A 26,472-nucleotide genomic window follows, 5' to 3' on the forward strand; every position below is an offset into this window, starting at 1 on the left:
AGGTTTAATATGTGGTTATTGCAGTCCAACTGAAATTGAGTTCAGAGTAAGGTGCGTAATGGCATAATGTTTAGTATAGATTTGGGATATAGGCAAGCGTAAAGCAGCTATTGCTTGGGTCGGTGTGCATTTGCAAGAACGTTTCAATTACGATTTAAAAAAACCTTTTGTCGTACATTTTGAAATTTACAAAATTGGTTTTTGATAAGCCTTGCTTTATTAGTTGATTAGGCTACGCACACCTGGACAAAGTAATGCATCATCATAACCTACCTAGGTGAAATTTACTAAATCGGATAATATTGTTAAACTTCGGTTGACAATTTACCATCCATGTATTTCTGTTCATATACACCAGTCAATGAAGATGTTAAGCAACCAATAAGGTCACTGATACAGCTTATTTTTCAGTGCAAATTGCGACCATTTTTATTTACTTTATTTCGACGCCCAAAAACCTTTAGCTGCGATGATCAAGGTACCATTAGTTCACAAGTACTCCGAGTCGATAGAAAGGACCGACAAAAAAATGCCAACTCCAAGCGAAGTGTCTTCTACCTCTCCCACGCCTAGCACTAGCTCCCGAATCACACAACACTGGCCCGCCGAAAGCATGGCTTCCATTCGTGAATCGGCATCCGAATCAGAGCCTGATATACCCGCTCATCAAACAAGGGTTGGTACATTCGCCCCCGTCTTCGAAGAACCGGCCCCGACACGTCGACGTCACCGTGATGATTTTGATGATGACGATGAGCTGCTGGTGACGTCAGGTGACTTGGACGAACACAAGGGTGGAAAGGTCGGTCTGTTCGACGTTGTAAAACGGGAATTTCGGTGTAAAACAGCCGTGATTACAAACCGCGCAGACTACGAAGATCCCAACCTAAACACCAGCCCAAGAAAACCGAAAGTGAATTTTATTCAGGTATGAACACTACTTCATTTTAGGATTAAGGAAGAAAGCGGGTCGTTCGTTATTAAAGCTCATTTGTTACAAATCGTATCCAAGTTTATATCAAGTTTGTTTAAACCTACTACCCTTATAACACTAGCTGTCCTGCCAAATAAAACAGTTTTATGTTGCAGGACATGAAAGCAAAAGTTGGAGTGGCTATGGAGTTGAAGAACAAAGGTGTTGAAGAGTTACAACTTAAAGACTACCGAGAAGCGACGAAGTACTTCCACCAAGCTCTTTTATACATTAAAGGTTAGTTATTGCCACACGGCGAGGCACAAAACTGAAGTTGTAGTTAAAAGAGAAAAGCACGGTGGTTAACGCAGAAATTTACTACAAAAAACAACAACTAGGAACAATGCTAAGGGGGAGAGTTTTTGAACACCCTTTATTGCATATTTTGCTGTTAAGGGTTGGATCCAGACGAAGGTGTGATGTGGAATCCGGAGTTTGACTCGATCGACAAAGATAAAATGCCACTACGTGTGATGCCAAATGAACTCAAGGAAATAAAAGAAGCAGTAGAAATCGACTGTTACCTTAACCTCGCAGGTAAAAAGACAAATATTCCGAATCAAAGTTGTTTAGTTTCGATACCCGTACAATCAGAGTAGGCTAAAACGATAAGTTCATGTTGCTTTTTGAGACGAAAGTAATTTTGAAACGCCACCACTTGACCGACAACATCGCCTTCTCGGGACGGTAAAATGTTTGAACAGCTTGTACCCTTCAGGTCCTTGGGTGGCGGGACGGGATTAATTGAAGAAAGGAGTCAAAGCCTTGTTCAAACAGCGTTTGAAACACTAAACATGTTCCAACAAACCTTATGTTATGTATTGCTACAAAATCAATAATCTGCCACTTTAGCCCAGGGTTTCTCACCCTTAAACTCGTGTGTGGTTTATGGCCGGTAATCATTTCCAATAACACAAAAAAATTATTTCAAATTTTGAAACTGTTTTTATTTTCAAATGCCCGAATGTTTATATGCTTAAGAAAGCAGAAACCATTAGTTGAAACAAAAAGCCTTTCTAGGAGGGCCAATTTAAAACCAAAGGACAATAAATCATGAACTGCAAACAATCTCTAATCAACTATGTTGGAACGATAATGTCATAAAGAACGTTATGACGTTAGAACGATGTTTTTGAAAATGTAATGACATTGGTTTAAAGATACCGCGCGGGGCTAAACAAAAGAATGCACACCTTGTTCGACAAAAGCTGCGTATTTTGGCAACGTATAGCATTGTCCAATTGTGAGTCTGTTGACATATCACCATACCACGTGAGTTTTAAGTCAAAGCTTCAAAGGCACTTCCGGTTTTTAAACAATAAAACGCCTTTATTTAAAAACTAAAGGTAAAAAGTCGCCCATTTGTGTAAGCCTGTAGATGTAATTGAATTCAAATATCGTAGAAAGAGAAAGAAATCGAATTATACTCTTAAGTCTTAAACTAAACCAAACGAAAGGGCACAATTACCCTTTGAATAAACCACACTACGGCGAGAAGATTATTTTGACATCACAAATAATGGAGAACTGATCCATTGTGGCGTGGGTAGCGTTGTACACAAGCAGCACGCTCAGGAATGTTTGATATGAAAACAAGGCGTTTATCACACTGGAAACCCGAGACTGATCCCGCAATATTGACAATCTGTTGTCGCAATTCAACGCGACAAAACTGTAACCTCAATGTGACCGCTGTGACGCAATAAAGGGTTGTTGAATGCGCGTTTGTTACAGTTTCAGGAGAAACGATACGATCTGTATTACATGACCAGTGTTTTTTTAAGGTGTTTTGCGGTTTCCCAAAATTTGGAAATGGCTATTTTTTGGTATTTAAATGAAACACTTGCGGTCTCTTAAAACTACTTAGCGGTCACCCAAACCAAACCTTAAAAAAACCTGTACATGACTAAAATAGCTTACTGTGAAGTGAACAGGCAGTTGGCTCCACGCATTGTAAGTCTTTGCAACAAAAACAGTGGACAAGATACGAACGCAATCGGGTATAGCCTTGATATTGCCAAATGAGTATGATATTCTGCAGACAGTGCACACTGTTTCGACCTATAAGGTCTCATCAGTGCAGCTGGTGACGAGAGATCGGCCGCATTGGCTAGTGTAGCCATTCAACGGCACTCCAGTTTGTTGGGAGCACAGGGTACAACCCCATGCATCACCTAGTCTGTGCGATGCCACAACCGGGCATACAGCACAAATGAAACTGGCTCACAGTGGCCAAGCAACTGCTTGGGAACCACAGTGAAGTCGGCTCAGTGTCACAGTATCAATGTAAAAGCATATAGAGCCAATAAATGATAAGCTGCTCTATATGCTTTTACATTGAGTATGATATTTCTCTGAAAACAAATACGTTAACGTGCCTTGTTGGAGTTTAACCAATTATATAAAGCACATAGAAAAGCAAATATTCCTACAAAAGACGTATCCTTGACCGAGTCTGACAATCCCAACTCTTGTAATGGCCACCATCACGAAATCCCCCACTTGATCATACGATAGAGTAGACCAGGGGCGGGCAACGTGCGGCCCGCGGGCCGCATGCGGCCCTTTGAGACTTTTTGTGCGGCCCTTCATGTTCTTCCAGCTATTTTCGTGTAAGGCTATTTGAGGGTTTATCATGCTGGAACTTTTGCTCTTTCAGTTTCCTGTTTAAAGTACGATGTAACCCATAGGCTACACCGCTAAACTAATGCAAACATTTTGGAACCAAACATTGACAATTTAGTTCAAAAAATCCAGCATCAACCTTCTCACTAACTTCTATTTGAACATCCATGTATCTGTTATGATATTTCATATACGATCGTACTTGTGATCTTCCAGTAAAAGCTTAAAATATGAATTTGTGTTTATTTGATGTGCGGCCCTCCTGTACGCATTACATTGTCCTAAGTGGCCCTCATGTTAAAAAGGTTGCCCACCCCTGGAGTAGACCAATGCATGCTTTGTGTTTCCTTTATCTTTACTTTTTTTCAGTATGCCTTACCCACAAAGAGCGTGTGCCGTACCGACGCATCAAGGATTATTGCCTCAAGGTTTTAGACATAAGAGATGACCACGTGAAGGCGCTAATGAGAGCTGGTATGGCTTGCTACTACCTGCGAGAATACGAACTGTCGCGTTTCTACCTACAGAATGCAAAGGACTACTCACACGAACCAGTCGGTAAGAGTAATTGTTAGCATGCTGCGGACAAAGACAAAAAAGGACAAAACCGTCCATTTCCAGTATCAACTCCAACGTATATTTCAAAACAAATTTCACTTTGTCTCCAAAAGTTGTAATATAGATAGAATATATAACACACAGAAAACATTTGGTTTTATCTACAGATTTAAATATCAAGAAGTACATGCATATGGTGGAAACTCAACTGGTGAAAGCAAAGAAAAAGAAATGAATTCTACCATTTTTAAAGTAATGTGCAATTCTACAGCGAACACCAAAAACAATCCAAGTTGGCGGATTTTTATGTGAACTAGCAAATGATTTTACGACATTTTTCTGTTTGATTTTTCGTTCCTTACTGTTGATGTAGTAGGGTCTTTCAAATAAATCAAAGATAAAAACATATTTGTAAAACACTTAGTGCATGCAGCATATAATTTTCTTATAATTGTGTGTTTCCTACCATGAAATAGCACGAAATGGTTCAAATGCATTTGGGACAGTTGACATTATGTTGAAATTATCACAAAAATTGACTGAATATTATTAAGAAACAACACAAAGTTATTGTTCAACAAGGGCAAATAAAACCAGTTACAAGTACATTTTCAAAATGGAACTGAATATTTCAAGCTGGTTTAGGTGATATTAGACTAGTGTGGGTGGTACAACTCGCTCAAGTATACTGAAAGATTTAATGCAGTCCGGTGACAAACATATTTTCCATTACAGAAATAGTTCGAAGTTTACGTTGAGGGCAGCATACCGTGTTTTCGCGAAAAGGCTAGTTATGCAAAAAATTAAACTTTGTTGGATTCGTGTCAGGCCTAAAATATTTCTAACAGCAGCAAAATCAGAATTTACAGTACAAATAAGACATTGTTCGGTGGCATTTTTTGACAGCACACATCAAATAACAGTTTAGGTTAATTTTTTCTTTGCTTCCCTCATGAACTTCATGTAATTGTAGTAGGACACAATAAGCACAACTATGCTGATCATCACGAACACCAATATTACTATGTATTCCCAGAAGGCAAAAGGTCTGAAACAAGACATAACACGGTGGTACGGAGTAGTGAGGGTTTTCATGCTTAGAAAGTACTTACACCACAGGTCGCATCGAAATTCGGATTGTAAATCTTGTACTCAACAGACAGTAACTAAAATCAAATTGTTAGAAAGTAAGCAAATAGCAAACTGTTTTGAGTAGACTGCTCTAGCCATTCAAATTGGAAAAATTAACGACTGTTTTGAATAACCTTTCCTACTAATAGGCTAACTGTACCTTACTGATAAGCATGTTTTTACACCAAGCTATTTCCCCAAAAACAGTGTTGTCAATCAATACGACACACTCTTTCAACTCTTTTTAAACTGTTTAACTTTTCTAACTAACTTCTTGCTTTTGATACCCTGGACTCAAACGGCTAAAAAAACTCAACACTCAAAAGCTACTTTCTACGACTCCTAAGCTATAACACCAGTTAAACCAATTTCAAAATCAAAAACTAAAATATACGTCAAAGCAAATGGGATATAACGGAAAAGTCCAGCTAATCCTACCCCTACCTGTTGCCAAGTACAGTAACGTCGAAAACATAGTCTTCGTCCGTTCCGGGTGCAGGCAAAATATCTTCGAAAGTCATTTTTCGGATCCACTTATTTTGACCGTACTTCTCCAACTGACAAGGGCAAGCGCTGCCGAAAGCTTGTTATTTTGTGAGATTCTTTTTTAAATACACCACGTATATAATATCTCAAGTGACAAGCATCGGCAAGTAAAACAGGCCGATTCGCGTCGCGTTGGTGGATTTCGCTATCTATAATTAGCCTACATTATCAGTCTACAATAAATATACATCATTTTAGTATTAAACATAGCGTTCATCGTGGCAATATAGCATCTTTACGTTTTCCTGCGGTGTCGTCCAACCAAATCATATCAACTGAGATTTAAAAAATGTCTTAAAAGACCTGCTTTGCATGCAACCACTGGTTAGGGCAGTGGTTCTCAAACTTTTTTGAACGCGACCCAAATCTGAGTCTTATAAACACCTCACGACCCAAGCCTCAAACAACAAAAAATGTATTTTATTTCCTTGTACGAATAATTACTCATACTCTAACGCTAACTGTCACATGGCCAAGTTCAGTTAACGCAAGATTAACTTATCCTATTATTTCCCGTGCTATGGCGTTACAATCGCCGTGTGCGAAACAGTATAGTGGGAAGGCTATTGTGTGCGCGACCCATTTTTTTACCCTGTGCGACCCATGTTTGGGTCGCGACCCATACTTTGAGAACCACTGGGTTAGGGCATATTGAGATTGCAGTGTAATAAACTTGATTGGATTGCATGAACATTCGATACTTTGCAGGCTTTGGTGCCAAGTAATGTAACATGTTTTGAATGCTCATGCCAAGTAGCGATGTTTTCGTTCAAGTAGATTACAAAATATAACTGCCAATAAACTTGTATGCAGTAAGTTCCTTATGTTACAGAGTACTAGCTATGTTGTGTTTCATTAAACTACTTCACAACTGCGTATCTAGTATTGGTAGATTCGATAAAGTAATGTGAATTACCTTTCGGTTGTTTGCATAAACAGTACGCTGGGAGAATCGCTTTGTCGAAATTGAGAGCAGAGATAGCAATCCTATAGGAATGCAGTAGGTTTAGCTTTAAATTATTAAGAAACATAATAAGATTTAAACTTTAAGTAACATATATTTATTTGCTTGGTTGGTGTAAGCTTTTATAAATTGGAGTTGTGTGCGGCGTCGTATGGTAAAAAAGGGTTTTGTTCTATGTGTTATAAAACTTCTCACTGCTATCTGAAGCATATTTTCACCCACATGTAAAAAGTACCAAAGCACACATCAAGTTAATATATACTACCTTTGTTAATATATTTTTGTCTTCTAGTTCGAAGCCGGCCTTGTTATTTATTTCGCGGAAGCTTACGTCGTCCCGTATCGTGTATAGATGGTCGTCAAAACTATACAAATCCACTATGGGATCGAACATCCAGTTTTCGACAATCGTTTCCATGCAATCTGATATAAGAGTGTAAATTCGTTGCAAAACGCGCAACAAAACCTTGCAGATGAACTTACCATTATCACTTTGGAAACTTCCGCAGCTTGCTCCACTGAAAAACATTAATTTTCTATTGTGTGATAAAAAAAATTATTTCGGCACTACTAAATCAGTTTTGTGCGAAAAAGTAATTTTGAAAATACCAAAGCACAACTTATGAAGGGTTTATTTCGTATGTTTAAAATATGGATAGGGTGCTGTTAAAACGGAACCTAATTGTGTAATTTTATACAGACACGTGCTTAACATGGTGTTAATGCGCACACGCTAAAATATAGAACATAAGCTTTAACTCATCCGAAAGCCCACACTGAAAGATTGATAAAATACCTTGAGTTGCGAACTCTGATATGAAGTCCATCGGGACATGTAACGTTTATATGCATCAGCTAAAATGAGAAAATAATCAGCCAGCACAGAAATTTTTAGGTTTTGCAAAAAAATATTTAGTTGGCTGTTGCGATATTCTTATATATTCAAAACAATATTTTAAGCAGTTGAAGCAATCACGAGGCAATAAATCTCTTAATTACCTGAGTGAGAGGCAACATACACATGGCACTTCCATTAAGTGTCATGGCTTCAACCTCCACAGCTGCGAGGCCTGTTGAGCATGTAGCTGTGTCGTTACATGATCCAGTTAAACGTGTTTTCAACGTCTAAACCACAAATGGGGTCAATCAGTAATCTACATGTAAATTGTTATTGTTTTACTTTTTACACAATACCTTTTTCCTCAGTAGCTGGACTAAAACTGGAAAAGTTACAACTGAAACAGGAAATTACCTTCACTCTTAGTGTTACGTTGTTTTCCAAGATTCTGGTTTGCAATGATTCAACTGGTGTCGACATCTTAATAATATTTCTAGAATTGATTTTGAAACTTACTGAAACAGGGTGGGTCGATGGGTACACCAAACCATAATCAATCTAAAAGTATAAGTAAAAATCAGTTTTAGCAACTCTTTGTTGCAATACAGTAAATTTACCTCAATGTAATCTGCCATTGACTCCAAGTTTCTAACATTTCCTTTATATTCATAAAAGGTGGACAATGACCTTAAGTTGTCACAAACCATTCCGTCATTGTCCATGTGCATCTTGGCATAAACTTCACTTTCCAATGGAAAAATCTATGAATAAATGATCCTGAAGGCAAGATTTTTACAACCAAACAATTGAACTTACAAAAAATTCGCTGTTGTTAATCAAAACTGTATATTGAAAAAACAAGTAACAACCTCTCTTTTCACTATAAGGGAATTGGAATTGGAAACTGTCCATTCGATTCTTATTGGTCGATCACCAATTAACTGAAACTTGTAAATGATGTTGGTTGCGTCTGGTGGATCAACCTGCCTGAGTTTTAACAACTTTCTGCACTTTCCACTGCCATAAAACAATCTGTTGTCTGATGACTGAATTAAATATCTGCTGTGATCTAAAATAATGAGAATGTATTATTCTAAAATGAATGAATATCCTAGTTAATAGCTAAAAGAAGTTCAAAACTCAGAAGCAAAAGTCCCATTTTCAACACACAAAAAAAGTAAAATTGTTTTTTACCATTACTGAATGAAACCGTTTTTGCCGAATGAATTCCAGAAAAATTGCCAATCACTTGTCCATTGTCATAAATATGGCCAACATTGGTTGAAGTCCAGAAAAGTAAAGAGGGGTTTGCAGAGGGTAGAAATTCAAACTGGACATTCTCTACAAAACAACATTTATTCATCAAAGTGCTTTGTGTAAATCAATTCAAAACCTTGGTACCTGTGGTGCTGCCCCCAAAAGGTGGTATCACAGCAGTGCAGTTGCTTAGTGATGTATCATCGGTACCATGAAAGCAATTCAAAATAGTTTTGATATGGTTTGTGTTAATGAACACAGCTATGTCTCCTGGCATCGCTCCAAGCTGAGCACTAACAATTGTTGATTCTGTAAAATGCAACAGGTAATGAAACAATAGTAAGCAACAGATAATTAAGTTTATTAGGTTTTGCATTGTAATAATCATGTCAACACTTATTTAACCTAACATTTGGAAAATAACAGTTGTTACCCATAAATTCTGGTGGAAGACTGTAAACAGTCCAATTTGCATCATGGCGATTTGTTATAAGCAGATGTGATGTGTTCCATGTTGCTACAAATGAGTTCTCCCATGCAACTAAATTCCTTAATCTGCTGCTAAACAAACAGCCAGAAGTAATTGTGATTCCAAGAAAGTTTGTATTTTCCACAGTCATTGTTTCTTTCTAAAATTTTAGTGAAAAAGATATTCTTAAAGCATTTAAATGGTGATTGTATATGATTGTAAATACCTCAAAATTCAAATTTGGCTGATTTAGTTGTGCCCTTAAGATAGTTCCACCAACAACAATAAACATTGAATCAGGACTGATAGCAGCTGCATCTACCCTGTTCGCTAAAAACATAGAAATCACTAAACACTATAAACACAATTACTATCCACTGCCACTTACAGTATTGATCACTGTACAGTTGACTGATAAAAAGTTGTGTAGATGACAAAAAGTCATCATTTGTAAAAAATACAGCATCCGTTGTCAGCAAAATACTTGTTTTCGGAAAACAACTGTGATAATAAACATGTCCATTGATTGATGTTCCTGCTTGCAAGGGTACTAAACATTGACAGGCAAACTGTAAAAAGCTAAATGAATCCAAGTGTTATATTGTTTATTGATCCTAACCCTGCCTCATTTCACTGTGTTGAGGAAACTTTTTGATGTAGAAAACAACAGGTGCAATCACGCATCCAGCTATTGGAACATGAATGGCAGAATCGACTTTTAAATATGGGGATGTTGAAATCGCTGCATGTGACAACCATGTTGACCAACGAACAGTACTTGTATTGAAAATGAGGTCGACTGAAGTGCAAAAAAAGGTTTGTATATTTTGATGCACAAAAAAATTTATATTTTCAAAAATATACACAAACCTACTTGCCAAGTAGGGTGTGGTTACAATGGATTTCAATACAGGTTTTTGGCCACGAGAATGAAAGAGTTTGGTAATTACAGATGACATATCAGCTGTTTTGGGGTTTAAAGATTTAATCCTAACCTAAAATGTCACAATGAAGAGAAGTGAAGTTTGAGGAGAAGAAACAAGGGACATAAATGTTGAGTATTTTACCCTATACTAACCTGAGCTAAGTATCCATTGTCTTGTTTCAGAACTGTAACATGCCAAAAGTAACATTGGGGCACTTCAATTATTCTAATTGTAATCAAGTCATTTGCACAAGTAGGACAGCTCTGTTAGTGACACAAAATAATTTATAATAAAATGGATACACCTTCTGGATAGAAATAAATAACCTTCTGAACTCCTAGGTTGTATTTTCCATTTTTGGGGCAGTGTAGTTTAATAGTACTGTCATTGACAACATCCTGATGGCAAGTGTCATCAACAAACCAAGCTCGATTATTCTGTGAGTCTTGTTTTAAAATTAGGGATTCAAATCCAGATATATAATTCATTCCATAGTCCATAGATTTCACAACACTATGATAATGTAGTGGTGGTTGGATTGATGCTCTAAATAACACAATAATGTTTTATTTTCTTATTTTAGTATGCTGGTAGGAGCTATAGCAGATTACCTCCAAAATGCAGCACCGATTCCAAACTTTAGCAAGAAAAGTATTAACGGTAGAAGCATATCAAAACTGTGCAATTGTAGCTCTGTGGTAATTTTAAACAAAAAATACAATCAATTTGACCGTTAAACAAACACAATCAGTTTCAAAAAGATGAGATCCAGTATTTTCCCTACTAAACTTACAACATCAAAAATCTGGCATGTTTTTACCAATTTACTTTTACTTGCCTTTCTGTCCGCTGCGCGACTTCAACAGCCCATACAAGACGACCTGATTGCAAAACAATGAACTGCCTCCCGCCAAATCGAAAATAAATAAATTACAATGACAGTACCTGCAGATGGTAATTTCAAAATTTGTTGTTCTATGGCAAAAGTTGTCATAATTTAAAATACAATCATTCCTCCTTAAATTTTAGCTACATGAGTTTTTAATATGGAAGTGTTTTTTCAGGATGAGTTGTTTTAACACTACTTAGCAACGCCTTTATGTACCTCAAACGGCACATTTAATGTTTCCACCGTTCTTATTGTTGGTATGGACGCTGATTCGGCAGAGGAAATAACGAAGGAGTGTGATCATCCAACATCTGGATTGGTTCTTGACACATATGACCTCCTAAACCAGAGCAAACATGCCTGTTTTGAAAGTCCCCGTAGTTCATAAATTTGGTATCATTTCACAAAGGTAAAGCTATAAGGTAGTGGTGCTATTGTGCCAATTTGCCCCGTTAAATTACTAGTTTTTTTCTATATTTAAATAAAAAGACTAATTTTTTGTATGATTGCAGCCAAAGATTAGAACTACAAGAACGTCTTATTCGCCAAGCTTATGATGAAGGCAAATCCACTGATGGTCATGTTCCCAGTCAAAAGAACCCACTGGAGGTCTCTGAGAAATTTGTACAAAAGTACAATTTGGCAGGACTCAAAGAAAAGGAAATTCTTCAAGATAAAGCTATGAAAATGCTAGAAAGAGCAAAAGTAAACAGTATTATGAGCATTTTTGTGCATGTTTTTTGTAAATGTCTAATATATAAATATATACTTTAGAGAAGATGTGGCTTGCCAACTTGTGGTGAAGGAAATCATGTTGATCTTCCATTGGGCTGGTCTGAACTTGCTGTTCTTGCTCAGTGCAAAGGAAAACTGCAAGAAGGTGGGTTTTGTCTAAGCAAATAAAAAAATCTTCAAGAATATACACCACTACTTTTACACCATTGAACTATATGTTTCATCACTCTGTTTGTGTGAGTTTTTAATCGCCGTTTTTTGTGTTTCGATGCTTTTGTGGCTTTGTCGCAAATGTGTCTTTAAAGATGTCACATTATCTTGATGAAGTCATCTTGTATGGGATGTCAAAATGTCGATCATTTGTTGTAAAACTGCTCAAAGAGCAATACTTGTTTATACATTATGCCTGGCAGCAACAGCTTATTTATCTACCTCCAAAGTTTATAAATTGCTGAATATTTTTGAGGTCCAAAATCTGATTAATACAACCTACTTATGGTGAAAACTTGATTCCTATTTTAGATTGTTTTACCATTTTGTGCACATCGCTGGACCAAGCACCACTGGCAGAAGACAACATTCCAACTCTCTTCTTTCTGGCTGAAAGCACACTATACTGGCTAAGGACAGATGCTTTGAAACAACCACATCTAAGAGGGTCAGAGGTTAAACTTTTAAAAGTAAGTGATGTTGTCATATTGTAATAATTTAATCAGATACTATACACAATATTTAAATAAGAACTGGAATAAACATGTACTTGTCATATATAATTAAGTACTGTTTGAGATTGTAATGTTTTTTTTATTATATGGTGTAACTTATATGAATTTAACTTGCAAAATTAATAGCAAATGTACACTTTTACCCAGATGGGCCAGTTGGTGTTTGCAAGATTGTTATTCCATCATCTGTCTGGGCATCTTCGAGGTTTGGCAGAGTTCAAAACAAGGTTGCATGTGTATATTGATGGGATTAAAGACCAACAAATGCTCTACAAATCCTACCCAGGAATATGGTTATCATTGAGATTTGTCAGTCGAGTGGGAGAAATTGTCATTGGACCATATGCTGCGGTTAAGGGAAATGCTGTAAGAATACTTGTTTTCTAGTGATAATAATAAACAACCATTTACACTTGGCATTGTTCATACATATGTCTAGAACTTGGAAAAAATGTTTTTTAGCAAGAAGCTGATCGTGTGAGTGAATCTGTTCCTGGTTTGGCCGCATGTGTCTACCGAGCTCTTTGTGTGTGGAGATGCACTTCAACAACAAAAATTGGTTTAAAAAAGGCAATCATGGCAATGATTCTTGCTTCTCATGAACTGAAAGACCAGGATTGGTGAGTAAATCTTAAACAACCCGTATTTTGAAAGAACAGCATTATACCAGGATTAGAAAATGCACAGTAACATATTGTTACAGGATAAATGGCTACCTATCAATTTCCCTACTGGGTGAAGCAGCTAAATTAGAACCAGCAGTTTGCAAAGCCTTGCAGGACTTAGCTCGAGGTGTTCAGGTAAGCATGTTATTAAATTATGCAAAGTTTTAGTACATGTAGAATATTTAATCTTTGGTATGTAAATGTTTCGTTGGTAAGTTTTGGTAAGTAAATGTTTCGTTAGTAACAATTTATAGAATAAAACACTTTTTTTCAGGTATCTATCAGCACAGACGGGATTGTACAATCTGCAGTGAATCACTTTCCTTCAACAAACACTGAAACTGTCCCCAACACGCAACAAACGACAAACTCAGCCCAACCTCACGTGGATGAGAAGTTCCAGGCTGAGATCGATGGACTGGTTTCCGACTTTGACAATTTGATAAAGTCGCCGTTAAAAACCGAACAAAATACTGACAAACAAAAACCAGCCACAAGCAAGTAAGTAAACCACGTTCTACACCTATTGCAGTAATTTGATGCTGTCTCCAATTCTGAAACCTTACTTCAGCTAAATATTTACTTCATGCTATGAAGTGTTTGCAACTAAGTGCGTGTTTGTGCATTGATCTTTGATTTTTTTGACTTTTTGGGGATTGGGAATGTTGTTGGTCAGTCAATCCACTGGGTTTGGACACTTTTGCTCAAGGTTAAATTCTAAAAAAAAAAAAACATGCCGACACAGGATTAGAACCCGGACACTTGTGCAGGTACCACTTTGTTGACATTTTGGTATGTTTAGACTCGTATCCACTGCGACGACAAGAAACACCACTGCATCACAACTTGAAACCTCCAAATCAAAGGCCATCAATCTGAACCGACCGCAAATGGTATGTCATACTTCAATCTAACAGAAACCTGACCTATAGCATACCATGTGAACAAACTGTTTAGCAAAATTGTTTCACTAACAAGTTAGTTATGATGTTTTACTTTTTAGGTAAACCAGCCTCTTTCTGGAGCTGGGTCTTGGTGCTGGGAAACTGTGTACCAATACACACAAGTGCTTGCCGACATTTGCCTCAACGGATCGTCGTCCTATATCCAGAAGATGGCGCTCCTGGGCAAATGGCAGGATGCTGACGTCACGACGTTTCGTGCTGGTGCTGCCAACCCATGTGCTGAAAGCTGTGGTCTTGTTGATCTACTGGAATATAGGGGACCAGCAGCCACTGTGGATATAGCTGCGTACATGCAGGTAATACGTCGCCTGGTGACCGTATACACTTGATTTGAAATTGTTTAGTCCATTTCTCTCGCAATTTGCACGCTGCAACATATCCAAATGTATTTTTATGGTATGCTTCTCACACAACCAACCTGTTTTATGTATCTTTTGAATGTGTGTGTGTTTGCAGAAATACGAATGGACTTGGAAAGTGCGGTACGGCGCTGTGTCGGGCCTTATTAAACTGATTCACAGTTTACATGGAAACAAGGAACGGGATGGAATGCGATCAGCTGCATGGTCCCTGGTCACGGCGCTACAGGTTAGTCTTACAGTTGGACCAAGATGTTTTATCATCAACTTCTCGTGTCTTTTTTTTAAAACAACTTCAGATTATTGTTAAGTTAGATACACAAAGGAAATGTTGCTTCGAGTGATAAATGTCATTGCTATGAATGATACTTTTTATAGGAATGCGCTGTCACCGAAGATCGTGTTTTGGAAGCAATTCGAGTCGGTCAGGTTGAAACGTTACAAAGTTGGGACAGCAAACGTCGAATGAGGTAAGCAGGAAGCACCTAATTTGTGTATGTGCAGATACGATTTCGTGTACGATACCCTAAAGCAGGGCTACTCGATTAGTTTTGTCAAAGGTCCAGATTGAAAAGATAAAAAATACCAAAGGTCCGGACACTTTTGTCAGAAATACAAAAGAAGCATGTCCCAGCCAATTTTGGTCATAGCTAATGGGGAGCCGTTTGTATAGTGAAATAATCGCCCATTTGTACGTAACAGCTCGACAATCTGAACTAATTTTTTTGCAAGACTTTAGGCTCCTCGCAGATCAATCTTTTTGCGGACCCCAGTTGCTACATAGCTATTATTAAGCAGTTAACTCACAAATGATAGTGAATGTAATCCGTCAAGGTCCACATCCAACGCCTCAAAGGTCCGGATCTGGACCCGATTTGAGTAGCCCTGCCCCTAAGTATTCGTGCCTTTAAGTTTAAAGCATTATGATCATAATTGGTAAGCTGTGCTATCCCAAAAAAAGAAATGGTGTTTCGGATAAATAATCTCTAAATGAGAACATTTTTTAGAATGTTACCTATAGCCTAACTTCTTTTTGCAGTATTTGGTCACGTATTGCGCACGGCTTAAGCGAATCGTATATCGTCACTACACCACAAAGCCCCAGTAAACCTCCTCAGACGTCCCCTACACCAACCCCCGCCAGTTCACCCAAACGACACGAACCCAGGACGACTCCAAGTCCTAGGGGAAAAACTCCATCACCCAAAAAGGCGCAAGTTAACAGACCGACGATAAGGTAAACCTGCCAGAATCAAAGTACGTTAATGTGTTTCTTTAGTGTAGTGCAGGGCTTCTCAAACTTTCTTGTTCTGCGACCCGATTTTAGAAAAGAAATTTCTACGTGACCCCTTGATGGGTGTAGCCTATACACGTGAATGGTGCTTAAACCATAAATTTACGCACGTATACCATTTAATGTGACAATGTCATAATAGCGCATGATGTCAAAATTATATTCCGCGACCCACAGTTTGAGAAGCCCTGGTCTAGTGTACAGACAAAACTTAGTTAAATAACCGCAATGTAAATAGGTGGCGCTATAAAAAGCCCAATAACTTTGTTTTTCAAGACTTAGAATAACTTGGGCAGGAACTTGGCCGAATGGTCTGGCGCGCCTGACCCACATACAGACATAAAAAAAATCTTGATCGGGATTCGTCCCCGGGAGTGTCCTGGGTTCGAACCCCGTGAAAAAAAAAGACTTAGAATAACTTTATCTTTGTATGCAGAGAAGACATTGCAGTTCATACGACCAGCGAACGCTGCATCCCCGATTTTAAGACTCGGACCAGCTTAGACTTAACGCGTGTGGTTGCGGACCAGTGGAGAAAAGACATGGTGCAGGCACAGAAAGTGAGTTAATGTCCTCATAATTTTGCTTTGAGGTAAAGTACTACTTGATAGTAACTCCAATCAAGCCATTGAGGTTTTGAACCAATCGCAATTCTTGCTTTTTGTACAAACTTATACGAAGTACTCGTTCACGCAAAATGTGTTGATCACTACATTTCAAAAACTTTATGGGTTTTACTAAATAAACCGGGCTTGTGTGTGGATGCAGGAGGAGGAAGAACAAATGCTTCAAGATTTGCAAATTAAGCAAAAAATGGAAGAGCGAGCCGAAGAGGAGAAAATTAGAAAAAGACAAAATAAGTTAAAGGGTCGAGCTACTGCTGGTCTTCTGCCTTACCAGGTCGTTTCATCTGAAGAGTGACAGTATCGCAAGTAACATATTTTCGCTCGATTTTTCCGTGCTCGTTTGTTCTGCGTTAACTTTGCCTAGTTTTACCTGTTTTGTTTCTTTTTAATATACGAGACTCGTACATATTTTTTCAAGACATACTCTTCCAGTGTTTTGTAGGTGATTGGCCTCGAGACGAATGTTGTTGATTACTAATAATCTGGAGAAATAATTCAGTCCAAAGCTTGGGAGTAAAAATTATGTTTACAACTTCCACTTTGAAATTTTTCTCAACCGTCTATTCATGAAACGATCTTTGCACAAATCGTAGTTATACAGTATATTTCAAACAGCACTTCACGGCAAAATACAAAACATTCGCAATATATGAACGCAGCACGCTAAACGCATCGACACGCAATTTTAACACTACCAACAGTTCCCGCAAGGAAGATGGCACTGGGTGAATATTATTTTAAAGGTAGACACAACGTTTATTCGTAAAAAACTAAAGAAATGAACAGCTAAACTGAAACTTGGACACTGTACACACATCGTTGTGAAAAAAGAAAAACGTCAAAGAGTTGCAAAGGTCTTAAGATATAAAACACATGTAAAGAATGGATTGTTCGGCTTTTAAGGATTGTTTCGAACGCTTTAGTTAGCATCAGTTTCAACTACTTTTACAATAAACATTACCATAAGGTTTTCCAAAATAAGGAAATATGTAAAATCTCTACATCAACTAATGTCACGTGGGCTGGGAACAAAGCACACGAATTCTTAAAGCGAGTCTTTCTACTTCCGGTTTTCGGTGGGTTAAATCCGCTGTGACGTTATCTATTTCGTCTTGGACCTGGCGAAATATGCGATTTAAGTATTCATATTTTTAAACGACATGTTTTTCTACCACCCACCTGGTTAATTTCGTCTCCAACAGAGCTTATGTCTAGGGATGCAGACACCGCTGTCGAGGACAAGTTATCATCCAACCAACTCTCAAGCACGATCTTTTGTTGTTTTAAAACTCTGTTAACGCAATTACACGCTCGTTAAATTCCAAGAATAAATAACATTCCTAATAAAGAGTGAAACGGATCCAAGTTGTACCAAGAAAAAACACACAGAAAGATTTGGCTTACTTAAGGCGATTCTTCAACTCCTGAAACTCCTTTAATCTTCCGTGGATCTTCACCAACTCGTCCTTTACCGGATCACGTGACGGCGAAGCAATAAAAGTCTGTGATGCCGGACTCCTTTCCATGTCATCAATGTGAGGCACGTCTCGTCTGGGGTCAGGAGAAGACACAGGAACCTGACCAACTTCAACGTCTTGCGACCGATCGCACTGGGATACCAGATGTTCCGGCGGTCGAAGGTTGTCATGGGTTTGCATGGACGGTGATAGGTCAAGACAATGAGGTTTGGGCGGTAGCGGGGAACCTAAACTGGATGCTGGTGGCGTTACATCCTCTTGAGTGTTTACAGTGAACGCAGATGGAGGAAGTAACACCATTCCCATCTGGTCTGCACTGGTAGCTGGCTGGTAACTGTGGTTTTGGCAAGGTTGGTATATTTTGGCTTGCGACGGTCCCAGATCACAGGACACAATTGGTATCAAACCAGGCACAGTATTAGGTGAAATGGCAACTTGCTTAGGTGGAGAACTTTCAGGAGTGGTAGGAAAAGACTGAATGGGTAATTGAGTTGAGGGCTTTTCTAATTGTAAGTGATGGTCACGTTCTGGTGAATGCGGGTAATCATGAGTTGTGCATGTGCTTACTACAGGAACATAAATCCCTTCGCGTTGCAGTGAGTCATTAAGGAACTGTGGAAGTCTGGGAGCTGGACGATGTGTGCTCATGGGTATACTGCAATTAAACGCAATAAGAGTAATAACGTTTCATTTGCGTGAAAAGTTGTCTGACTTACCAATACCATGGCTCTATCCCGCCAATTTACCAAAAGTATAGACAAATATTAAGTTAAAAGTTAGTCATCAAATAAAAAATGATGTTTTTTGCCGACAGTGTTCAATTTACCTTTCTGTTTCAAACGTGGTGCGCTCAATCACCTCAAAGGGTCGCGGAATCCAGGGATGCAGGTTGACTGATGTGTGGGAACGAAGGTTGCTGGATGGGAGATACTCTTTATGATCAAAGCGGAAATCAGGCGTTGGTTCCGCGTTTTGCAGACGATTGCGTACTTTCTCGATCCATATTTTTCCATATTTCCACGCCAAGTGATAAGCACCAAACCGAATCTGCGTGGTTATCAAAACTTTTATCATTTCTATGTACAGGGAAGATTGGAAAAGTTTTTTTATGAACAGAATCTTAGCTTTTGTACAAACATATGTGCATGAAAACGTAAAAACCACGTTCTTTAAAGCCAGACGATCTTTTTAAATAAGACCATGTTTAAGAGTAATTGTTTAAAACGAAAAGCTTGCCTCAAATCATATACCAGTAGTAAATCAGACGAGTTTTTTTTCCAAAAAAACAAAATTTTAGTTTTTTTTTTCTAACCTGAGCTTGTTTAATGGCATCTTGTTTCGTTCGTATTCTCAATTTCTCACTGTGATACTGAAGCATTTGCTTACAGCCCTCTCTTAACTTAAGGTATCGTCTCCGGTCCATTGCATCAGCATACCGCGCCCTTTTTCGTTTTCGTTCCACATTGTATTCACGCCATTGGTCAAAGCACTTCGCTTGGAGTGTGAGCGCCCAATGCCATAGTGCATCACCTGATAGGAATTTGAAAGTTTAATGGGTCAGGATCGCAGTTACCAGAAAACTCAACAGTCACACGATTGGAAGCTGTGTATTCGTTACACGAATCCCAAACTTTTTACATACCACATATTTTCACAAAATAGGCTACACTACAACCTAAAGGTATTATTGGATAAATAAACAATGTCAAACAGATCTATTGGTGCACCAATCACAATTCGGAAACTGCAATTCGGAGTTTAGTGTGTTGCTACAAGATTATTATGCAAGTTAAGTGTGACAAACAATGTTATTACAAAACTTCTAGATTACCAGTTTTAACTTCTTCTTCATGTTTGTCTACGAGTGCAACTTGCCACTGATTAAAGCTTTTCTTCAGAAGATTTTGCATACACAAGTAGTTAGCTTGTCTCATCATAAGAGCTTTTTTAAGTTTGATGTACCTGTTGCAATATGACAGTATTATGAATAAAACAGAAGCCAAAGTTGTTGTTTTTATTTTACACATAGTAGATCTACTACCAAAGCAGTACTGTGTATTACTTCAAACAAGATGAGTCTACTCTTATATTGAATATTTAGAAGAACTGATGGACACACCTGAAAAGAATCCATGCCTGAAAAGAAACTGCAGAAACTTTTCTATTGTGATGTTGACTGGCACGTTCAACTAAAACTTTGTTATGTTTTGCGATTTCTGTGGCAGATTTCCAGTCTTTAAAGAATCTTTGAAGTTTACATCGGTTTAAGAATTGAACAGCATTGTCTACTCTCTCCTGGCTTTGTTGCTTTTTGTAATAATGCACAGTCGACCAATCCCTCCATCTGAAAACATAAGATTTCAAATTACACACAAATAAAGGTTTTTTTTACACACTATAAGCGGAACCTAGTCTTGACAAAGATTTTTGTTAGGTTAAAGTTAGTTAAACAGAAAATCATTAAAGTTTACTCAAAAGGCAGCAAAAGAGTCATAAAATTAATTTACAAGTCTTACTTTTGAAAAACAAGATTTGATAAAAACTGATTTCTGTGGCAAAGTGCCTGAACTTTTTGAATTTGCTCTTTTCTCAACAATGCAACACCAGATCTCCAAGCATCAAATGCAATCCTTTTTGTGCTCACTTGATGCAATCGTAATTTTGTACTTGCCACAGCCTTAGACTGCTTCACCTATAGCAAGCAAAACAATTGGAAACAAAGTACAAAATTAACACAAACAAGAATAACTTACCATAGCAATATATTTCATCCATGCTTCCCAGTGTTTGTTAGTTACTGTTTTGGAGTGGAATGTCACAGCCAAGGTAAACTTCACATGTTTATCCCTTTGGTTTTCTATGTACTGTCGCCATGACAACCAGACACCAGCCAACTGGCTATTGTAGTGGTACGATGCGGCATATTGAAATTTCTTTTCTCTGCACAAGTACGTACCAGTTTACCTTATTACAATATACACAAAATAAAGAGGTTAAAAATACTTTTCTCTGCAACTTTTTGTGTATGATTTCCAGCATCTAACTGTACTGCATAGTAATGCTTTTCTGTAGTGAACTCTTGCAATCGCATCTTTTTTGTTAGTTGACAAAATCTGACATGTGCATGAGTGCCAAATTTCAACACATGTCCGTAAAGTGGTCTCTTTGTAGTGCAGTATGGCCTGCAATACAAAAACATTTGGTCCATGCAAACAAATGCTATAACCACAAAACAACTTTACTATATTTATTATAAACGGAATAGTTCCAAAAATGTTAAAAACTGTTCAAAACCTTTTTTTACTAAAACACTTACCATCTTTTCCAACGTTCTCGTTTCTTTTGATTGATCAAATCGATTCCACCATTGATAAAAATGTTTGGACAATAAAACATCACTAAAAATGTAAATAACATGTTGCAAGTCACCTATCAAAGTAGTTTTCCAAAAGCCAGCTTTGCTTTGCAAAACTGCCAGGCGAAAAAATAAACGGTTTTTCTTTAGGGGATTTTTTTGTATAAATAATCCATTACAACCGAGCGCAAAATTTTGCAGTTAAACGCTTTTCTTTTGTCCGTGTATTATGCTGAGCACCAAAATATCTTAGAAAACTAAATTGATTTTATTTGTTTTTATACGTTTGGAAAACAATAAATTGACGAGGAACATTGTTTTTGAGTAATCCTGCTGTTTGAAACTCTAGTGGTCCGTAGTATGGCATGCGGTCAGTTTTGTTCAATTTTGTGCTAAACACATTTGTGAGGACATGTTTATCTTAAATAGGTAGGGTTTGTTTCTCACTTTTTAGTTTGAATTCCGCTTATTGGCTCTAATTTTCTTTTAATAATGTTTTGTCGTTTCTCAATAAAAACAGTTTTATCACCAGGTATAATCTGGGCAGATCGTTTTGTTAAGTATGGTTGAAAAGGGGCAGGAAGTTCTTATACGGCCATGTGAAGAATACAAAGCAGAATACAAAGATTGCACCAGTGTGTTCAGCAAACTTAATCGCATTTACTGCTCAACTGATCAAGTAGTTGACTGCAAGCAGTGGAAACTAGATTATGAAAATTGCCTATTGTGGACAAAACACCAAAACGCAGAAGCTGGAAAAGAATTGGTTCAACAAGAAATTCATCGACAAAAAGTGGTTCTCGGTAACAGGACAAATGTGTGGGAGTATCGCAAAGAACCACCTGCCATGTGGCATTTTCCAAGACAAGATGCATTGAAAACACAAAGCAATTAAAACATTATTTAATTTTTGTTTCAAACCTGTTTATTTGGCAACCAACACTGTTCCTCAGTGATTTTTTCCAATTTATATGAAAAAAGTTAATTGTGGAATAAAACATCTTGTGTTACTTTAAAGTTGTTGTGTTTTCTCTTTTTACTAGTTTAGTTGTTTCCAGTACCATTAACAGCAGATCTTCAGTACATGCATTAACACCAGAACTGTGTGAATTATGTGTGAATTATGTACCTGTGAAACGTGGTTGAAAGTCTTTTCATTTTGTTTACTTTTCTGGCACTTTCAACATATTTTTTCCACTGTGAAAAATATTTTGGGAGAGCCTGCAAGTTTTTTATAATTTTACATTATCTTCTAATTTTAAGAGATAACATTAAAATACCTTGACCATGAACTGGGCTTCAGCTTTGACAAACTTTTGCTTGAATACCTTTTGTTTTCTCCAATTAGATATAAATCCTAAGAAGCCCATTTTTTGCAATGCAACACTGCAAATGCAATGATGTGATAAAAAATAAAATTTAGGTATAGAGTGTAAACTGACTGCTTGCTCTTATTATTATTAGTTGTAAGGTTTTTTTGTCAAAAACTTATTTGGCACAGAAAAGCACTTCCAATATGGTTATTTGGTTAATATAATCTGAAAACATAAAGTACTTAGAAATGTTACCGATAATGTTCCCTTGCAATCAAAGTCAGCTCTTGAAGATCTGTCTCTTCTTGCCTTTCCATTTTATTTTTCCAAGTTATCCAAGAAATTTCAACCAGCTAAAAAACAAATTCAAACCAAAAAGTATTTACAAACCATCTGTCATGATACATGGTGTTACCTTAAATTTATAAAACAGAAGAGCTTTAGACTTGTTTTCAATCTTCCAAACTTGATGTGTCACGTTGGTTGATAATGCAGCAATTCCAAGTTTCTACAAAAAACACTCTGGCATATGACTGTATTACTAACATAACATAAAATGTATTTTAAATACCAGAAGTCTTGTTCTGTCATGAATGTTTGCCATAGCCTCTTTTCTTCTTTTCATTTTAATCAGATCAACATAATGCATCCAATACAAGAAAAATTTTCTCTTTGTCACCATAACAGAAAGGCTTAAACATAGTTCCATTTTCTTGTAATGGTTCAATCTATCACTAAACCTGTTAAAACAAAAGTTCCAGTGTTTTTATTTAGAACATTCTATTTCACCTACTACATACAACAAGGTACAAACATCATTATTTGAAACCAGAAAGAATCATAAAACATCAGATAGGGAATGAACAAGACAAGATCTAAATCAGGAAACTTACCTTTGCTTCCATTGAAGTAAAGTGTAATATTTTAGATTGACTATATAAAATTTCATTGCCTTTCGAACTCTCCTGGACTTATGCCTTCTTTCCAAAATATATTGCCTCCATCCATTCAGTGCTTCTCGCATGAGAAATGTATCATAGTGGGAAATTGCAATTTCTTTCTTTTCTTTAAATTCAAGCTGGGCAGAAAAGTGGTCCTTCCATGTTTTCCACATCTAGAAAAAATGATGTTACAGAATATCACATCCCACACAGATCTTATGCAAATGTAAGGTTTATTTATATGACTGTATGGCAATTCCAAATTCCACAAATTTATAAGTTAGAAAATATAATGTTTTTCTGAATTCTTTATTCAATCACCAAATGTAAACACAAGTAACAAACACTAAACATATTATAAGGTAGTAGTGGTGTTGTAAGTATACAAAACTTACCCTTTTTTGGGTCATAGTGGCCCAATGCAAAGCAGCAACCTGACTGTTTTCCCTGTCCTTTTTGTTCTGTCTCTGTTTTTCCACCCATACTTGCCATACATGCTTGGTTCTTGAAGTAGCTGCTATACCATAAGCTTGATTGTACATTGCCTTTTTCATTCTTCGCAACTGGATGTACATCTGTCGGTAAAACAAATACTCAACTACATTTTGTTGACTAACAAGCATTTAATAAAATGCAATTTGCATAAGTATGTTAATAAATCTAAAGGGAATTGTTTTGAAAAATGTGTGGATATATATTGATCTCAAGATACCTTCCATTTGGTGAAGTGCTTTGTTCCAGTGGTTGAGGCATAATAGTGATCAGCCACAATCATTTTTTCTTTTTTAATTTGTTGAGCTTTGCAAAAATTCATCCAGTCCTGCCAAACTTTGTTGCAACACTTAAATCTTAAAACATACATTTTGTCAACCAGAGAAATAGAAGTAAAAACTGTTCATGCCAAATATTACATAAACGCCAACCTAAAATGAATATCAGCTTTAGCATTTAATCTCCACTCTCCACATTTTTCCCACCAGTCAGCTTTCCATTCTTTAAAATACTTTTTAACCAACATTCTTTTGTGATGAGCACTAGCTTCAGAAAATGTCATTCTTCCAAAAGTCTTTGCTTTCCACAGAAATAGGAACTTTCTTGCTTGTGTTCGAATTCTGATTTCCTTCAAACGACCTCCCCTAAAAACATAAGTAAACATTTTAATAAGTTGTGATCCACATCCAAACATAAGTAAACTTGCAAAATCATCTCATCTGCTGCAATCATAATGCGCCCAGCCTATTAAAGGCGTTATACCCAGGTTTTTTTTAAGGTTTGGTTTGGGTGACTGCTAAGTAGTTTTAAGAGACCGCAAGTGTTTCATTTAAATACCAAAAACTGTAGTTGTAGTTGCAAGTTCAAATTTTGGGAAACCGCTGGAGAAATTTGGGGGACCGTTTCGGTCCCCCAAAACACCTTAAAAAAAACACTGGTTATACCGGATCTGCTGCAATGATTAAATTTAGAAGTTTAATATTCACTAACACTCGCCACTGTATCAACGTTTGTTGTTTATAATAATAAAAAGACTGTGTGCTGTAGAATAATGGTATTTATCTCATTAGAACCCATTTTTTGTGCAGTTAAATACAGATTAACTTTATCTTCAGATTTACTTAAACGATTTCCCAACCAGTCTACTGTTGATTTTTATGATGTCTATATTATTTTGCCTGGAATAAGCCTGAAAGTATTGGGCGAATCTCTACTCTCATCTGGAGTATACCTTTTTAGCCCCATAAATCCTTTCAATGTAGTTTTAAAAGTCAAATATCTGGCAAAAGCGCTATATATACACCACCGCAGTTCATCTTATTTAGTACACATGTTCACTGGCACAAAAAGTGTTTTTGATGCCTAATTGTTCAACCACAGGTTGTGCACCCCTGTTTTGGAAATAATAAATGCACCAAGATAAAGAAGAAAATTCAGTGTGAAAAACCACTAAATCTGTCGCTATGTTTTATTTGTTTTATCAAAACAAATGCATTTCGCTATAAAAAGCATCATCAGTGTCTAAAAACAAAATAAAAAGCGGGATAAAAGCAAAAAATACAAACAACACGCAACCCCAGAATAACCACAAAAAGTCTTTCCTCTGTCTTACAGGACTGCAAATGCAGACCAGCAGGTATGGCGCTGATAAAAACCACGAAAAAAAGGCGAGGAGAAGCTTTTTATTTTGTTTTTAGACACTGATGATGCTTTTTATAGCGAAATGCATTTGTTTTGATAAAACAAATAAAACATAGCGACAGATTTAGTGGTTTTTCACACTGAATTTTCTTCATCTGATTTTAATGACCCTGAATCGTCGCGGTCGTTTTACTTGAAAGGAGATTTCAATAATAAGAAAAGAATTACTGCACCAAGATAAATAGTTGTATCTTTACCTGTTCCAGGTATAACCCACTGGTCTTTGAATAAGCTTCCGCCTTCTTGGCATGCCTTTCTTCAATGTATTTGGAGTCTGTTTCTTGACACCAGAATTGTGAACATTTCTTAAAGGGGTTCTGACTGTTGATTTATCCACAATAAATGTTCCATGTTTTTGAATAGACTTTGGTATTTTCGATGAGGCTGGAGATGGAAGCATTCCTTTGCTATTAATTTTCATCTTTTGTGCAACCAGTTTCATATCTCTCTTAAGAAGATCAGTCTGCTGTTCATCTTTGCCAGACATGACAAAACAGTGAATAAGTTTGAGATTATAAACTGTAAGATGTGTTTGTCCACATTTCCAAATCGGAAATGAAAAATTTTCGAACAACAGTTGGTTAATCACCACACTTTCACATAGTTCAATCGATTTTCAGCGTCTATAAATAAAATGTTATACAGTT

At 37.1% G+C, this 26,472-nt stretch overlaps 4 protein-coding genes across 5 annotated transcripts; 2 read left to right on the forward strand and 2 right to left on the reverse strand.

Annotated features, from left to right (window-relative positions):
- Positions 1-358: 358 nt before the first annotated feature.
- LOC145222693 (uncharacterized) lies at positions 359-4,704 on the forward strand. The gene is made up of 5 exons (XM_080088874.1): positions 359-928; positions 1,090-1,210; positions 1,370-1,510; positions 3,968-4,156; positions 4,324-4,704. Exons 1-5 carry the CDS (start codon positions 470-472, stop codon positions 4,389-4,391), a joined length of 978 nt encoding a protein of 325 aa, XP_079945000.1. The 5' UTR covers positions 359-469; the 3' UTR covers positions 4,392-4,704.
- Positions 4,705-5,246: 542 nt separating this feature from the next.
- LOC145222691 (cation channel sperm-associated auxiliary subunit epsilon-like) lies at positions 5,247-11,250 on the reverse strand. Its single transcript, XM_080088872.1, has 19 exons — positions 10,899-11,250; positions 10,614-10,833; positions 10,440-10,550; positions 10,236-10,356; positions 9,981-10,160; positions 9,750-9,911; positions 9,588-9,691; positions 9,326-9,521; positions 9,037-9,201; positions 8,830-8,976; positions 8,505-8,704; positions 8,253-8,396; positions 8,050-8,193; positions 7,797-7,922; positions 7,594-7,652; positions 7,281-7,315; positions 7,063-7,220; positions 6,750-6,820; positions 5,247-5,860 (listed from the first exon to the last, which is right to left on the reverse strand). The coding sequence occupies exons 1-19, from the start codon at positions 10,955-10,957 to the stop codon at positions 5,728-5,730; spliced, it is 2,535 nt and encodes an 844-aa protein (XP_079944998.1). The 5' UTR covers positions 10,958-11,250; the 3' UTR covers positions 5,247-5,727.
- Positions 11,251-11,326: 76 nt separating this feature from the next.
- On the forward strand, positions 11,327-19,988 carry LOC145222692 (transmembrane protein 232-like). The gene is made up of 15 exons (XM_080088873.1): positions 11,327-11,585; positions 11,689-11,881; positions 11,951-12,056; positions 12,434-12,591; positions 12,784-13,002; positions 13,099-13,256; positions 13,340-13,436; positions 13,576-13,802; positions 14,104-14,194; positions 14,305-14,562; positions 14,723-14,854; positions 15,004-15,095; positions 15,665-15,862; positions 16,356-16,479; positions 16,688-19,988. The coding sequence occupies exons 1-15, from the start codon at positions 11,533-11,535 to the stop codon at positions 16,838-16,840; spliced, it is 2,259 nt and encodes a 752-aa protein (XP_079944999.1). The 5' UTR covers positions 11,327-11,532; the 3' UTR covers positions 16,841-19,988.
- On the reverse strand, positions 17,242-26,465 carry LOC145222689 (uncharacterized). 2 transcript variants are annotated; one of them, XM_080088870.1, is made up of 21 exons: positions 26,023-26,465; positions 24,556-24,768; positions 24,345-24,480; positions 24,028-24,207; positions 23,585-23,805; positions 23,263-23,431; positions 23,107-23,199; positions 22,947-23,044; positions 22,659-22,764; positions 22,508-22,599; positions 21,340-21,421; positions 21,027-21,205; positions 20,777-20,963; positions 20,540-20,715; positions 20,143-20,367; positions 19,855-19,985; positions 19,336-19,553; positions 18,850-19,070; positions 17,950-18,678; positions 17,725-17,836; positions 17,242-17,663 (listed from the first exon to the last, which is right to left on the reverse strand). In XM_080088870.1, the coding sequence occupies exons 1-21, from the start codon at positions 26,310-26,312 to the stop codon at positions 17,559-17,561; spliced, it is 3,963 nt and encodes a 1,320-aa protein (XP_079944996.1). In that variant the 5' UTR covers positions 26,313-26,465; the 3' UTR covers positions 17,242-17,558. The 2 variants fall into 2 exon arrangements, with proteins under 2 accessions (XP_079944996.1, XP_079944997.1); XM_080088871.1 differs by lacking the exons at positions 22,508-22,599; positions 22,659-22,764.
- Between the last annotated feature and the right edge of the window lie 7 nt (positions 26,466-26,472).

The sequence above is a fragment of the Phallusia mammillata genome, chromosome 4, assembly GCF_965637545.1.
Source record: "Phallusia mammillata chromosome 4, kaPhaMamm4.hap1.1, whole genome shotgun sequence".
Taxonomy (NCBI): Eukaryota; Metazoa; Chordata; class Ascidiacea; order Phlebobranchia; family Ascidiidae; genus Phallusia; species Phallusia mammillata.

What these genes read in the sequence shown, in the direction of transcription:
- LOC145222693 (XM_080088874.1), top strand. Translation starts at nt 470, where the DNA reads ATGATCAAGGTACCATTAGTTCACAAGTACTCCGAGTCGATAGAAAGG. An exon ending in CGAAAGTGAATTTTATTCAG is followed by an intron (nt 929 to 1,089) that starts GTATGAACACTA and finishes TTTATGTTGCAG; the next exon opens with GACATGAAAGCAAAAGTTGG. An exon ending in CTGTTACCTTAACCTCGCAG is followed by an intron (nt 1,511 to 3,967) that starts GTAAAAAGACAA and finishes ACTTTTTTTCAG; the next exon opens with TATGCCTTACCCACAAAGAG.
- LOC145222692 (XM_080088873.1), top strand. Translation starts at nt 11,533, where the DNA reads ATGCCTGTTTTGAAAGTCCCCGTAGTTCATAAATTTGGTATCATTTCA. An exon ending in AAATGCTAGAAAGAGCAAAA is followed by an intron (nt 11,882 to 11,950) that starts GTAAACAGTATT and finishes TATATACTTTAG; the next exon opens with AGAAGATGTGGCTTGCCAAC. An exon ending in ATATAGCTGCGTACATGCAG is followed by an intron (nt 14,563 to 14,722) that starts GTAATACGTCGC and finishes GTGTGTTTGCAG; the next exon opens with AAATACGAATGGACTTGGAA.
- LOC145222691 (XM_080088872.1), bottom strand. Translation starts at nt 10,957, where the DNA reads ATGCTTCTACCGTTAATACTTTTCTTGCTAAAGTTTGGAATCGGTGCT. An exon ending in ATCAGAGTTCGCAACTCAAG is followed by an intron (nt 7,316 to 7,593) that starts GTATTTTATCAA and finishes AATGTTTTTCAG; the next exon opens with TGGAGCAAGCTGCGGAAGTT. An exon ending in ACAAAAATATATTAACAAAG is followed by an intron (nt 6,821 to 7,062) that starts GTAGTATATATT and finishes GCATTCCTATAG; the next exon opens with GATTGCTATCTCTGCTCTCA.
- LOC145222689 (XM_080088870.1), bottom strand. Translation starts at nt 26,312, where the DNA reads ATGTCTGGCAAAGATGAACAGCAGACTGATCTTCTTAAGAGAGATATG. An exon ending in CCACTATGACCCAAAAAAGG is followed by an intron (nt 23,806 to 24,027) that starts GTAAGTTTTGTA and finishes CATTTTTTCTAG; the next exon opens with ATGTGGAAAACATGGAAGGA. An exon ending in ACCACGTTTGAAACAGAAAG is followed by an intron (nt 18,679 to 18,849) that starts GTAAATTGAACA and finishes GTTTAATTGCAG; the next exon opens with TATACCCATGAGCACACATC.